Here is a 16,344-nt window from a genome sequence, read left to right as displayed (position 1 = left end):
GGGTAAAGTGATTGAGAAAATCATTTCTTGCACTTCTAGATGTATTTGGATAAAACTGATTATCTGGATCAATTTCAGTCAGGCTTTCATTTGGGTTCTAGTAATGAGACTGCTTTGGTCATCTTGGTGTATGATCTGTTTTAGAAACAGATGGGAAGAGTATAACTTGGCTAGGTCTTCCAACCTTTTTGGCAGTTTTTGATATCGAGCATAATACAGAATGATAATTTGGTGCTGATGGTCATGGTAGTCAGTTTTGCTAGAATTCTATCTTTTCCCTATGCTATTCTACATTTCCATGAAACTGATAGGCGAGGTCATTTAGAGCTTTGAAGTGGGTGCCATCTTTCACTTTCTGCAAGTCTACTGCTTTCTTTCGTTTTTCTCTTTCTATCTCCAAGAAAGTTATCAGTACTCTTTTATATTGTCTAATCTGGATAATGGGCTAGGTAAGGAAAAACAATCTGAAATGAAATCTAATAAAGAGATGCTGCTGGTAAGGAGAAAACTGGACTGAGGTGAAAACTTCTTGGGACACAGTTGCATTTTCCCAGAAAGAACAACTCCAACTGTCACTGGAATTGTAGGTTATAGTCATGGTGAGGAGTACATTTGTACAGTTATGGCTAATAGACCAAATGGGACATTTCCTCAGTAAATAAGATTTGGTGACAGTGATTTTGTCTTGGTTACACCTCTCTTGATGATTGCAACATGCTCTATAGAAAGCTAAATTTGAATAGCATACGGAAATTGAAATCAATACAAAATGCAGTATTCAGGTTACGAAATGGTGCAAAGTACAAGAACCACATAGTGCCTGTATAAAAAATTCTGCACTGCCTGCCAATTGCCTGCCTGGCACAATTTAAGGTGTTGACTAATACCTTAATCTATGAGACTACATCTCCCTCTATGAACCTGTCCAATTACTTAGATCAGGGGGAGAAACACTTCTAAAGAAATCACTATAACAGTAACTGGTATATGTGCAAGAACCTTCTCCTATGTGGCCTTACACTATGAATGCTGCTCCTCAGGGAGTTGTGTCTGATTCTCAGTATTTAGGAAAATTGTAAAAATGCAACTTTTGGCCAAACTTTTAACTGTTAATTGATTTTAATTATATTGACAGTACTGTTATTTTTTATATTTTGTATTTAATTGTTATAAGCTGACTTAAGGTCTTATGTAAGTGGAAAGATGGGATATATATGAACAGATAGACAAACAGTAAAATGCTGTAAGAACTTAGCTGTATCAAAATAAGAAAGAGAGTAAAAGTATTAGGGAATATTGTACATTCCCATGCACTAAATCCCTTGGTAACATTTGATCCATCACTGATTACATTACATTTCAAATATTCCACTGAGTTACATAAAAAGCGGGGATAGAGTTCTGGAATCCAAAGAACTGAATATTCTAGTAACATTGCAGCTACAGCTAAGAATTGATTTGAGAAACTGATCTGGACGGTATGTCAGTTGAATTAGTTTTCTATGCTCAGGCTTTTTTTTACTTGTAGAAACAAAATAGTAGAATTGAACTTACGTGTAAATCAAACCATATTTATGTAACTTAGGATCTTCTGCTTCAACTGAAAATTTTAGCCATTGTTCTTGAGGACCTTTTCGTTGTTCTTCCAAATTCCAACTCAGTTCAATATTATGATGGCTCACATGGCTTACAACTGGAGGGTGTGGCTTTAATTTGGAATGTCTTCCTACAAATGAACACATCAAAATTAATTTAGTATGGCAACATACACAAACAACTTTCAAGAACTGAAGAAATCAAATTATAAATTAGAATAAATGAGAGTAAATCAGCATAAACAATATACAATATCAGCAGCAGAACAGATTGTTGTTTGCTTCAAAAAAGCCTTATAAAAGCTTTTAAAGAGAGTTTTAACTTTGTATTTGAATGCCAACAGGGACAGAATTCCATGCTATTATTATTATTATCTAGCAGACAACTTCTCCTATCTCTGAAAATTTAAATGTACAGCTAGGCTTATTGTAGGGGAAAGAGAGGACAGGCTGAGGCATACTGAATTTTCACCTAAAGTTCCTATCCTGGTCTCACTTTTGTCTGATCCACAAAAACCGGTCCCCCATATTTAATATGCAATATAATAAATTGGTACATCAGGTTAAAATAATATTTTTTCTATTTCCCAAATATTTTCTAAGGAACAAAGCACAAACCCAGCAATATCATGGATTACCAGTGGTTAAATCCCCCATATACTGACAAAGAATATAAAATTAATTACTATACATAAGGTAAACGAAGTTCATGTGGGTTCTAAAGATTAAAGAAAAAACATTCCTAGAACTAATAAATACCATAAACAATCATATAAACATCCCCTTGCTGCCTGAACCATAGATCAGGCTAATCTGAAATTTACTGTAGTATTAGTTTCAAATGTGATTTTTTCCAAGTCTAAAAAACAACAACAACCGAATTTAGCTTTTCATATTTCAGGAAGTCTTCCTACAGTATAGTTAACAAGCTCTGATTGGAGTTTTGGGGGGGAAACCCTCCCCCCCTCAAACTACATGTGCATATTTCTCATATTTTATTTGATATTTTTTTCCAGACACAATTGTTAGAAAAACTGCTTTCCCTCAAATGTAAAAACTGACTGTAAACTTGCCCATTCTATAGATAAATAAGATGGGATTCATAAATAGAAACATTACACAATTTCAAAGACAATTTTACCATTGGACTATGGAGACTGGAGCTTTAGAATTATGGTAAATATTATTTAAATTAGGTTAGGCTAATGAAACCTTAGTAAAGCTTCCTTAGTATATTGGTTGCCAGCCATTTATAGCTTGCATTGCAATGTCTTCCAAGGAGAAGGCTACATTTGATCTTTCAGTGTCATGTCAAGAGACATATTCTAAAAATGAGTAGGAGAGATGAAAAGAAAAGCTAAATTTGATTTAACTGACATTTAATTGACATTAATATCATTAGTATTATTATTCTCTTATCTTGTATTTAGTGACTTCCCATCTTTCCATCTTATTGCTATAGATGGTGCAGAAATGAGGAAAATCTCAAGATGATTTTGTGCTTGTCTAATTAATCCAAAAAACACAAAAGCATGATTGGAGGAAACTTGAAAACCCTAGATTCTTTTTCTCTTATTTAAATTATGCTTCTTGGCCTTTTGGCTAAGATCAAGTGTAGTATCAACTTGTAAGTAATTATCTGATTTCATAGTGATATTTATGCCCTAAAATATAAATAAATAAATAAATATTGATTCAATGTATGCTTGTAAGAATGGTCTGGCTATTAAAAAATAAGCACAAAACAAAAATACTGGATGCTATAAAAATGATGGCTGGGTCTAGATTCAGCTTAGATACAGTATAGTATATTCATTTCATAGTTTTGACCAACATGGAGCTTTATGACATCATAGTTACAGTACATTAAAACAGGAAACAGAAACATTATGTGTTGCAGGATTATGCCAAGACTTACTGTTTTGCCTTTAGAAAGTTAAAGAAGTTGATATTTTCAGTGCTCAGAAACCCAAACCATTAGTTTAACATACCTAAGGTTTGTCCTAATGCAGATCTAGAAGGCAAAGCCAGATAGTGTGAAACTTGATTTACTGGATCTGTCTAGAAAATACTTTGCATGCAACATACCAAATTCTCTGGCAATTTTTACCTTTGCATAATGTTATTATACAAATGATACAAATTAAGTTATTTATGTCATATTGCAAAGATGACGTACTCCAATTTAATGGACCATTCATGAACAACAAAATTCTCTCCCTTCAATTAGCCTGTAAAAATGAGATTTCATAATTTTAGTAAGCAAGACAGCTACATAATTATACGTACATAAATAATTATGTAGATCTATCGTAAGATCATATCTTTCAAAAGAAATAAAAGGATAGGCTCACCTATCTCTCTATTCACTATCCTTTGCTAGTGAACTGCTTTATCTTTTTTTTAATATTGAAAAAACAAATTAAATCAGCTAAAGTTCCCAATCAGCCAACCTTATAATCTCCTGCTACAAAGTCAATTTTGGAGTTTACTTTAAGTTCTCTGGAAACATTTAAAACTTATGAATAATGAAAATTAAAATAGAATTGGCTTTCTTTTTGAGAATCTGCTTTAATTATTGAAAGCAATTACTTTAAGAAGAATTACTCAGTTCAAGATCTCCTTTATCTTCTCCTGAGGGAAAGTAAAACTCATGAAGCAAAAACAAATAGCAAAAATAACAAAAAGGAGAAATAGACATATTGATATTTCTCTGTTTTTCCATCTCCCACTAGGGATAATTGAAATATAATCCTAAAACTCTATGAAAATTGGCAGAGCACTACTTACATGGAATATCCATCATGCTCCCAGAATTGGGGAATCTACCCATGTGTGTGTGGCTTGTCACTATGACATCAGCCTGAGTCACAAAACACAATCACCATAATCTAGTCTCATGATTTAGCCTTTCTTCCCTCCATTGTATTTGTCTTGGTTATTTTGAGACAGGTGTTTCCTACTTCATTGAGCCATATTTGAGACATATTTATTTGAGACAAATTTAAAAGCATGTCATGGGCGTTCTAAACAGACTCCTGCTCCAGATGCTAATTACAGCTCATACACAGCTTTCCAAATGCCCCCAATATGGAGACATTTACAAAAGTGGAGTCCTTGGTGCTCTCTGAGCTTGGTTGTCTGCTTGCAGACATTTCATTACCCAACTAGGTAACATCATCAGTGCTAGTGAGTATGGGGTTTGCTCTTTGCCAGTGTTGGTGGGGGTGTGGTTTTCTCCTTGGTAGTTCCTTGATTAGGGTGTTTTCTGCTTTTTTAGGGTATTTTCAAGTTTTCTGCTTGATTGTCTGGTGTTAATCCCTGCTTATCTGGGTGTTGGCTCCTGGAGGGGGTGTGCTCTGCTCTTTTTGTTTCCTTCTTAGGTTTTTGTTGTCTCTTTTGAATGGTGTGTAAATATGGTTTATTTCTATGTGTCTATTGATGTCTGATTTGTCTGAATGCCAAGCTTCCAGGAATTCCCTAGCATTTTTTGGATTTGGCTTGGTCTAGAATGCTCATAGTTTCCCAGTTGAAAATATGGTTGAGTCTGCCCATGTGTTGTGAGAACAAGGAGTTTTCATCCTGTCTTCTAACTGCTAGTTGGTGTTCATGGATGTGCTCTGCTAGTCTTCTGCCTGTCTGTCCTACATAGTGGCTGTTACAGTTCTTACACTGTATGTTGTAGACAACTCCTGGTTTTTTCTTCTTGGGCTACTGGGTCTTTTGGTTTATTTAAGATATTTTGCAGGGCTTTAGTTGGTTTGTGTGCTACAGTAATGCCATGTGGTTGTAATAGTCTGTTGGTTGTTTCTGAGATGTTTTTGATGTATGGTAGTTATCCTTTTCATAGCTTGTGTTGGTTGTGCTGTAGTGGGTTGAGTGGTCAGACACTTTTTGATAAAGTTGTGTGGATATCCATTTTGTTGGAAGATGTTGCATAGGCAGTCTGTTTCCTTTTTCTGGTGTTCCAGGTTGCTGGAACCTCACTCGGTAGCACTGTGATGTTATCTAGTTGGGTAATGAAACTTCTGCAAGTAAACAACCAAGCTCAGAGAGCACAAAGAATTCCACAGTTCAACCCTGAGCTACATATATTCTCTTCAATGGGATTTACAAAAGTTCTAGGTATAGCTTCAGAGGCAATACAGGTGTCTGCATCTTACTGGGAAGAGGAAATTTCAGATAATTTGCATGATACTAATCTGGTGAAATTCCTTATTCTACATAACTTCTATGGGATTTACAAAAGTTCTAGGTATAGCTTCTAGGTATAACGTACAAAAGTTCTAGGTATAGGAAATTTCAGATAATTTTCATGATACTACATCTGATGAAACTCCTTAATTCTATATAAATTCTAAAGACAGAGTCCTGTTTTCTTGCATATGGCCAAATCACCTCTGGCAATCAGCGGGGAGACAAATGTTGCAGTTTGGGAAATGGCAATTCCCTATATTTGTGCATACAAACATGATCTTTCCCTACCCCAAACTCCTCCAGAACTCAAATAACTCTTAACAACTGGTGGCAGAACTGTAGGTAATATAGAGAAGTATCCCATCACATTTTACTTTGTATGATAAAGCAGATAAATGTTGACCATATGCAGGACTTAAATGATTCACTTGTTTGATCATGTCTGTTTGTTCTGTAAGCATTTTTTCTTCATTCAATGCTTTTGGAGAGTTTGGGGAAGGGGGAGGGAGGAACACTGAGCCCAGATTACTTGTTTGAGTAGGTCTGTGGAAAATATATCGATTACTCATTAGAATTATAATATAGGTAAAATTTCTGAAATTGCAGTTTCTATCAGAGAGAGAAAAGGAGAAAGACATTTACAGGTACTACTAGGGCAAATGCAGATCTCTTTGGTAAAGAATTACTAAGTTTCACATTATCAAAGTTTTAAAAATTCCAATTTTCTCAAATAATACAATTAATGACTAATTTTTGTTAATAATCTTCCCAAGAAAAAAATTACAGGTTTCAAAGGTTCTCTATTAGCTGACAGTAAAGTTGTGTTTGAGCTTTCTATGATATATCATCCAACTGTTAAGATGTTTTCTCTTGATATCTTTGCAAAAACTCTAAAACAGTTTCTCTGACACCTCATACTATAGGATTTCAGCACTAATGGCCATTCATTCCCCACTGCAACCAAAATACCTATTCCTTACAATTCCATCTTCCAATTTTCCTTCATTTTCTATTCTTTTCTCCTCATATTCTAAGAAAAATACTCTATTCTTTTTCTGCACTCCTACAGGTAGCCTCACCTTACAATAACTGGACCGGAATTTCCATCAGTAAGCAATGTGGTCTTAAAGTGTGACTGCATCACTGAGCAACAGCAATCCTGGGCAGTTCCAGTTGCTGTCATAACCCCAAGACGCACAGGTCGTTAAGCAAGGACCCACCCCGATCCAAGCCATTCCCCGGCTTGCTCCCTCCCAGCCCAGAGCCTAAGGTAAAGGACTGCCTCCTATGCCTCCTCTTCAACTCCTCTCACCCACCTATCTCCCCATCTCTGATCTTTTGGCTGACCTGCATAGTGGCATTCCTTGGTGGTGGCGGCAGCACTGGGGCTGAATTAGAGGTCCAGGGCCTTCAGCAGTCTCAGCTGGCTGCCACTGCCCCCAGGCCTCTACTTCAGTCCCAACACAACTGGCACCCAGCTGACTTTCCCTGTCTTCCTCCCGCTGTTGATGAGGCTTGCCCAGCCTGCCTTATGCGAGGCAGCTGCTGGCCGCGCCAGGCCTTCTTCCCGAGGCTGCTTGCCCCGTTCTCCAAATCACGTGCGTTGTTCTCCAAACAGTGCATCTCATTCTCGTGATGCTTCAGAAAGCCTTTGGAAAGCTTCTTCCAAACCATTGCAAGAACAGCACACCTGTCATCCAAATAGCATGCCTCGTTCTCATGATGCTTCAGAAACCTTTCAGAAAGCTTCTGGGATCTTCCAAAGCATTGCGAGAACAGCGCACCTGCCATTCTCCAAACAGTACGCCCTATTCTTACAATGCTTCAGAAAGCTTCTGGGGTCTTCCAAAGCATCACAAGAACAGCGTGCATGATTTGGAGAACAGTGTGAGCAGCCTCGGGAAGAAAGCCTGTCGTGGCCAGCAGCTCCTCGCGTAGGGCCAGTCCAGGCACACCTTGTCAGCAATGGGAGGAAGACAATGAACATCAGCTGGGCATGGCAGGGCCTGCAGAGCGCAGGGCAGCATGGACAGCTGGGGCTTTGCACTGTGGAGCTGGGGTGGCTGGCCGCGGCACAGGGCTTGAGGTGGCGCTCCTTGACAGCAGCAGCACTGGGGCTGGAGTAAGGGCCTGGGGGGGGGCAACTGGCTAAGACTACTGAAGGCCCTGGGCCTCTAATTCAGCCCCAGTGCCGGCACCACCAAGGAGTGCCACTGTGAAGGGCAGGCAAAGGGGCAGGGGGGAGGAGAGAGGTGGGTGGGTGGAGTGCCCCTTCAGTCTTTAATGGAGGCAGGTTGCCAAGCACCCGAATTTTGATCACGTGACTGCGGGGGCAGGGGACCAGTCATAAGTCACTTTTTTCAGTGCCTTCATAACTTCAAACAGTAGCTGAATGAATGGTTGTAAATCAAGGACTGCCTCTGAATGCTTCTTCTTAAACCAACATCATCATATTCTTCTTGTTCCTAGGATCCCTGAAATAACATCAGGCTCTGTTCCTTCCTCACTTCATTCTGACCTTCATTAAACCAAGTTGTTTCAGTTTAAGCACCACAGGACCTTTTTTCCAAGATGGTAACTTGTATTTCAGAATGGAGATCCACTGGGAGCTAAAAGGTTCTAAACTCTCTTCTAATTTCAAGAGCCAGTTTGGTCTTGTGGTTAAAACTCCAGGCTAGAAACCAGGAGACTGTGAGTTCTAGCCTCGCCTTAGGCATGAAAATCAGCTGGGTGACTTTGGGCCAGTCACTCTCTCTCAGCCCAACTCACCTCACAGAGTTGTTGTTGTGGGGAAAATAGGAGGAGGAAGGAGTACTAGGTTTTCTTGCCTCCTTGAGTTAATTATAAAAAATAATAAAGGCAGGATTTTAAAAAAATCTAAAAAACAAAAGATTCCTATGAGTCAAAAAGAACATAAGACAAATATTCACTTGTTCTATTGTTCTGGGTTTGAAATATTAGTCAAGGCACACAGGATCCAAAAATCCCAAAAGCTCATGACTTCAGAGGATTGCCACCTTTTCACTGGCAGGATCCCTCTGCTTTAAACAGCTGTTCAGCAGCCAGAAATGCAACAGGTGAAACTTGCTTCTCACTGTACCTCCATATGGATTGCAGAGAAAATCTTACCAGAAAAAGAAAAAAGGATGATAATTTATACCAGTCCTTCCTCCTCCTGTCCGTTCTTCTTAAAAGATCAAATTTTGCACCCATTCTAAAGTCTCCTACTCCCAAGGGAATACAGTATACTAGTGTCCCTTTATACCCTTTCAGAAACAGTTGGTCTACCTCCCTTTCCATGCAGTGTGTAATTGCTCTTTTTTCTTGAGATGTTGGCACTGGGGATCTAGACGGCCCAGCAAGTCTGCACGTGCCTCTTCTGAACGCGCTCTTCCCAGGCTCAGCAGCATTCGAGGCTGTATTATTTCTTCCCAAGTTCCTGCGCTGAGCTTTCAAAGCGTTTGGGGCTTCTCTTTCTGGGTCTCTGGGCCAGCCCTCCACCTCCTCACTCTGCTCCAAGGGGCTCGCCCCCGTTTCCCTCCTCAGCCATCCGGCTCCCTCTTTTCCGTCCCTTCTCCCTCACCTCTCACCGCCTCCATGAGCAGCTGTCCTTAGAGCTTTGCCCAGTCTGCGAGGCCGCGCCGGCATACTGTTGCCATAACAACGTAACGGCCCAATTAGGCGCGCAGCTCACGGATTGCTCTCCTCTGGGCGGGGTGGGAGAAGGAGAAGCGGTGGGGGAGGGGGGGGGGACGCCCAGAAATTCGTCGCCGTTTGCAATTCACCGGGATGCCAATTGGGGAAAGGTGGCGCGTTCAGATAGATAACCGGGCCTTGTTTTATCACGAGAAAACCCTGCTTGGGTGTCTTTGACCCGCAGCTGTCCCATTTTACCGTTTCGAGTTTGTCTCCACGTTCCAGGAAAGAGTCGAATGAGGAGGTAACCGAATGTCAAGGTTTTTTTTTTTTTAGCAAGACGAAGAATTTTCACAGCGTTATGAGCATTCCCGCGTCTGTATTTTGATGTGTTTGTTTTTAGGCGCTGTTGGTGCAAATTCAAGGGCACCAAGAAAATACGACGGAGCCCCGTTCCAGCCCTGGAGCAGCCGAGACAGCAGGAATATATAAAATAGGAACTTTGCTCACGCACAAATCCTACAGATGTTATTGATCATTCCTTGGCTTCTTACAACTTTGTAATTGAGAAGACTTGATTTCATTGAGAGTATTTCTGGATTTCAGTGGTTGGCCTGACCCAGAAATTAAAATTATGTGCAGGCTTCACTGTCCACTCTGAAGAAGACATTGAGGAAAGTTTAAATTCTTGGTGTGATTCAAGATGCTTCATATTAAACAGTGCAGTGAAATAGTATTTAATTTCTCTCTCAAATCCCAGAAAGCTCAGCTTGCACTCCTAGATTTTTCTTTAATGTTGACACCAAACTAAAGATTGTTATGATACATTTATCAATCTTTCACATCCTGTAATAAAAACTATTGAATTGAGATTAAGTGACAATATGACCCTCTTCACAATCAGTCACAATACCCTCATTCTGTAATCATTTTCTCACAAAGAATCAGGAAACATAAGTTTGTGGCAAAAAGTCATTTAACAGAATTCTTAATCACATTCTGTATTAGCAAAGGAGAAGCTGGAGAGACTACATTGCAGGAGAACAAAACCAACTTGCTATTAATTAGTCCAAACTGAAAAAGAAGTTAATTAACTGAACATGCCAAAAACTACTGGTTTCTCCTAAGCTGTATTTCCAGATATTCATCATTCTAAATGTGGGTGTTCTGATTTTTGAACTTTTCTCAAATATATATTTTTGATGAAAGAGTCTCAAGGTCTAAAGTGATAACAAAAAGAGAACATTCAGGACAAAAACTTTCAAATTGAATGGGAAGTATAACCTTTGAACTAAATTATTTTAATGACTTTTTTTTCCACCTGCACTCTAACCCTTTGGCATTTTGTTAATGTCATGTCAAACCTCAGTACTGGTGCTTAATTGTTAGGAATACTATATGAAGAAGTGATCTGGATTGCTTAACCCTTTACTCTTACAGTTTGTCAGAATTATTTGACTCTATTGATGGGGAAGAGATGGAAGAGGAAAGAATGAAATGTGCAGATTTGGAAATGAATCCTTTTAATGACTTGCCTTTCTCTTCATGTCACTACAAATAATAATAATAATAGTTTATTAAACTTGTATGCCACCCTACTCTCAATGACTCTGGGCAGCTCACAACAATCAAATAAATTACAATAAAATCAATAGATGAGAAAAGATGGCAAGTGTAATGAAGTCAGGGGCCCCACTGTCCCTTGCCAAAGGCCTGGGTGAAGAACCAGGTCGTCACAGCTCTTCTAAACAACAGCAGAGTGGGGGCCATCTAGATCTTGGAGGGAACCTCATTCCAGAGGGCAGGCACTGCTACAGAGAAGGCACACTTCCAGGGTCCTGAGAGATGACATTGTTTAATTGAAGGAACCTAGAACACCCCTGGATTGAATCAGCTGGGCAGATGTTATGGAAGACAGGTGGTCCCTCAAGTAACCAGAAAAAGAAAACCTTCCTAGCTGGCAAGTGAAACATTCATTCATGGAAAATTTGCATTATTATCAGATTGTGATTGTTTCAGGGATTTTAAAACTGGCAAGAGTGCCCAGATGGGTGTTTGTTACCAAGGATTTGCAGTGTGCTATATAGATTTAATATCTGCATTAGTATTTTTTTTTAGCATGATTCCTTGTAACTGTTATGCTAGATTATCAACATAATAATGTTACCATTCAACTGTGGATCTTTATTTAATTAATTTTTAATTAGCAGCCCTAGAACCTCAGACAAGACATTCACGTCTTTAGAAACTCCATTTCTTTCACATATTTCATATTTTTCTTTTCCAACCTGATTTTTGTGAAAACCTAAACATAATGCTTGAAAAGTTTCAATACAGTATGACTTGTGAAATAAAATCTTATTTGTTTGATAATACTGTCCAATTTGTAATGTCTATTCAATATGTCCAGCATCTCATATGATACTCTGGCCTACATGTTATAGTTCATGGAACATTAGAAGAACTGTCCTAGGTCAAACTAAAAACCCATGTAGTGAAGGCAGAAGTAAAATTATAAGTCACAGTCGCGTGATGTTTCACTTAACAACTGCAGTGACTCGCTTAATGACTGAAGGGGAAGTGAGGTCATAAGCCCGTTGTGGTTATGTGATGTTTCACTTAGTGACTGTGGCGCTTAGCGACAAAGTTGCCAGTCCCAATTGTGGTCACTAAGCAAGGACAACCTGTATTTATGGATCCAAGTTCCCTAGCTATGGGGCACTTCGCATCTACAAGATTTTAAGTGCTTAAAAACTGAGAGTACAGTCTGAAGAGTGCCATAGCAAAAGGTTAAAAGGCCATTTATTTAATATGTGCTCAAAATTTTACTTCTGGAATCTCGGTCCCTGCATCTTATAAAGTACAAATAAACTTTCAGCATTACAAAACTTTAATTCTTAAAGCAAACTTATAATTCTCATATACATTAAAGTTTATTCATTAAAGTAGCTCCTAGTGGCCATACAGTATCCTACCTTGGATGGGACACTGAAATTCCCAATGTGCAAAAAGATAGATTAACTATATAGCTTCTGACTTCTTCCTTCAAGGTAGTCCTATCAGCCATGCTTAAAACTGGAAGGTGGTGGGAACTAGGCAGAGTCACAGAGAAGGTCTTCGTCACACCCATCCTTTTTGCAAAATCCCCCCTTATGCAAGTTATACCTTTTGATCTGTCACAAAAAGGGCTTCTCCTGTCTTAGCCTATCATGCTCTGAGAAAACTTTCAGGAAAAAAACATGAATTTTTGGCAGTAATACTTTCACAACTAATAGGGAGAGGTTATGCACATAAAATTTGATAGCATTTGTTTGTAAGAATAATGAAACACAATTCAACAAAGAATTATATTCCCATAATTTAGCAAGGGTGGGCAAGCAATGAGTTCCTTCATTCAGGCTCTGATCTTGAACATGAGCATGATTATTTGGAGTACTGGCACCTTGCATGGTCCCCAATAAGTACCCTTATCACGTTTTGAAACAACTCTATATCTACAATCAGGATCTGGATAGAATGCCTCTTTTCAGAGACTTCCAGAATACTTGACCCTTGCACTCTCCCATTACCTCCCCTTCAAGTAGTTTTGCACCTGAGAACTAGCGCTGCTTCTGTGCTGATCTTCAGGAAACTGCAAAGCGTACACAGAAAAGCTCTACGGCTACTGAGAGGTGGGACTAGAATAAACAAGGAAGAGGTGGAAGAGGTATCTGTTTCCTGCATGAGTGTTAAAAATCACATTATCCTATAATCAATAATATGCTGGAGTTGTGTGGGTGTAAAAACTGGTGTTTTATTTATTACATTTTTATCTTACCCAGTCTCCAAGGAGCTTAGGAGGCATATATACTCTGCATTTTTCTGAGATAGGTTAGATTGAGATTTAGTAACTAATCTATCTTGTATCTTACAGTGAGCTTCATAGCTAGACAGAGATTTGAAACCAACTTTCCACTTCAGCTCTAATCCTGGAATGAAAGGCTCTCTGTTGTCAAGGAGCTGAAGCATCCTAGTGATTCTCATCTTGCGTTCAGATCTAGTTATTTATTTTACATAAGAGAATAATATTCAATATAACAATGATCACATTATTCTGGTTATTCAAAACAGTAGTGAATTATTAGTATCACTACACCAAAATAGTGGCATTGTGGCTAAATTTGGAACATATAAATCTTTCGGTAGCTTAAGCCTGTATTTTAATTTATCGTAGTTGTGATATATATAACAATCCTTTTAAACTCTCTGACTTTCAGTCTTGTTACCAGCAGGAAAACTTCCTAAAACTAAGTAAAGATCTACTGTATATCTGAGAAGTATGTAGCTAAAGTTAATTAATTAATGTAGTGATTCTCAAACTGGTTCAGTTTCCCTGGCAGAGTTTCCCTGCATTCACCAGCAGTCAGCTGGTTAGACAAGAGCTACTCACTACTTTAATCCTGCTTATCCATGTTCACCAGTGAGCTGGTCAGAGCCAAGTTTGAAAATAGTGAACAAGTCTCAAGTGCAATTAAAAATTGTGTATCTACATATATTGTGCTAAGTGGAATGGTGATCTTGCACAAGCAACCCCCAATGAAAAGTACAAATAGGAAATATGACCTAGAAATGGGACTCAAAGAATTCTACTGAAGAATACAGGTAATCCTCCCTAAATGATGGTAATCAGGACTAGAATTTCCATCACTAAGTGATGTAGTAATAAAGTGCCACATCATGTGACTGCATTGCTTAGGGATGGCAATCCCGGCAGTCCCTGTTGCTGTATTTAAGTGAGGATTGTGGGTTGTTAAGCAAGGACCACCTTGTGACTTCCTGCCGGCTTCCCATAAGCAAAGTAAATCAGGAAGCCGGCAGGAAGTCGCACATCCCAGGCAGCTCACAAGCAGGCTGGTGGGTAGATAAGTGGCTACTGCAGTGCAGTGTAAGTACAGCCAGACTGGGGGTGGCTGCTGCCAGGTGTGGGAAGGTGCACTGGTGGCCACCACAGTGCAGCGCAAGTGCAGCTGGGCCAGGCCAGGGATGGCTGTTGCCAGGTGCAGGAGGATGCACAGGTGGCTGCTGTGACACCAGGTGAGTGCAGACAGGCATGTGCTACAGAGTGTGGGTGGGCTCATGCTACAGAGTACGAGATCCCCAGGATCTCGTACTCCATAGCCAGACTCTTCAAGAAAAAGCAGAGAGAGTACAGGAGCAACTTGTCACCTTCCCTGCCAGCTTCCCCATTGACTTTGCTTGTGAGAAGCAAGCAGGACAGGTTGCAAATGGCAATTACGTGACTGGAGGGGTCCCGCAACCATTGTAAGTGTGAGCCGGTTGCCAAGCACCTGGATCACAATCACATGTCCATGAGGGTGCTGGGATGGCCAGAACTTTGAGGACCGGTCATAAGTAACACTCATTCAGCACTGTCATAACTTCTAACAGTCACTGAACGAATCATCATTAACCAAGGACTACCTGTATTCTTCACCAGCAAGTTTGTGGTAAGAGTTACATTATATGGGATACATAAAATAGTTAAATTAATTTTTGTCACAAAATTTAGTTTTAAAAGGGCTTTAAAATGGAGAGGTTGGGAGCTTATATATAAATGCAACCGTAATCATTTGTCCCCAAAATGTGAATGTACAGGTTCTTAAAGAAGAAAATATAAAGAGAGGGTGTTCAACTGGGTGGTCACTACATTTTCCATATGTTTCCCACAATTGCAGGAGGTTTGAGGAACACTGCTTTAATGTGTAAAAAGTAATGAACAAGAACTTCAACCTAAGATCACCATACAATGAAATCTGAGAAGAATCTGAAGATACAGTGGTACCTCGGATCACGAACGCTTCTGATCACGAACAATTCAGTTCACGAACAGCACCATTCACAAAATTTTGCTTCCGTTCACGAACTCCGCAGTGGGTGACGAACAAGATCCGCAGCCATTTTCCCTGCTGTGACACGTGGTCGTGACTTCCTGTAGGGAGGGGGACTCTCCCTCCAAACAATAACCGCCTCCCCACCCGCCTTCCTGTCCTCCACGCCAGAAGTCGCCTTGAGCAAAGTTAGCGTTCTCTCTCTTCGTACTGTACTGTACTGTACTTTGTTTCATATTTTTGTGGTTTAAAAAAAAAATACATATGGTTCAGAACGGATTAACCATATTTACATTGAACCTTATGGGAAAATTTGATTGGGGTCGCGACCAAAATCGGTTGGCGACCAAATTCGTAGGGGTCAGAACGGATTAACCGTATTTACATTGAACTTTATGGGAAAATTTGATTCGGGTCACGACCAATTCAGTCGCGACCAGAGTCGTGGAACGAATTAAGTTCGTGACCCGAGGTACCATTGTATATGCCCTGTGTAATACAGTATCTCCTTTTATCTAAAAAAAAACAAGAGTTAATTCCTTCTCCAGTCTATGTAAATGCTGCTATGTTCTTCATTTTTAATATTCCCCATTATATGATCAGTGTTTTAGGGACTCTGTTCCTATCTTTGAAATGTCATTTGAGACAATCCAAACAAATATCTCCATGGTTTCAAGCCGTACACAAATGGTAGGGAAGCTGCATCAGATCCAATGAGCTGTTTTTTGTTTGTTTGTTTCTGTTTCAGCTAGCGTAGCAGGAGTATGGGTAGAATTTCTGCAACTACAATAATGGGATAGGGAATTCAGTAAAACTAACATCGTGCAAGTTACATCTCCTGAAATTCCCTCTTCTATATAACTATCCTACATGATGCAACTGTTCTCTTCTTCATCTCAAAACTCCATCAGCTACTTAGAGAATTAGAAAGAAAGGGGCAACTTCCACATCCAGAGAGCTTATAAAGACTATATGGACGTTTGCCAGCAATATGAGATAACATTAACCAGGGATAAGATGCGGGTGGACATGGCAACATCAGTCCCTAA

The 16,344-nt window shown here is 39.5% G+C and overlaps 1 protein-coding gene and 1 pseudogene across 1 annotated transcript in view; one reads left to right on the top strand and one right to left on the bottom strand.

Moving 5' to 3' along the window:
* FANK1 (fibronectin type III and ankyrin repeat domains 1) overlaps positions 1-1,742 on the bottom strand; it is a 41,414-nt gene extending 39,672 nt beyond the window's left edge. The window contains exon 1 of the mRNA XM_088132114.1: positions 1,555-1,742. Within this exon, the coding sequence (XP_087988240.1) occupies positions 1,555-1,742 (188 nt within the window). The remainder of the gene's footprint in view (positions 1-1,554) is intronic.
* A 1,435-nt stretch (positions 1,743-3,177) lies between these two features.
* LOC148213602 (U2 spliceosomal RNA) lies at positions 3,178-3,268 on the top strand (annotated as a pseudogene).
* The last annotated feature ends 13,076 nt before the right edge of the window (positions 3,269-16,344 follow it).

Source organism: Python bivittatus, unplaced genomic scaffold (genome assembly GCF_059951505.1).
Source record: "Python bivittatus isolate LINGU-HERP-01145 unplaced genomic scaffold, Pbiv_v1 ctg000980_np1212, whole genome shotgun sequence".
In the NCBI taxonomy this organism is placed as follows: Eukaryota; Metazoa; Chordata; class Lepidosauria; order Squamata; family Pythonidae; genus Python; species Python bivittatus.
This window is presented reverse-complemented; position numbering and strand designations above follow the sequence as displayed.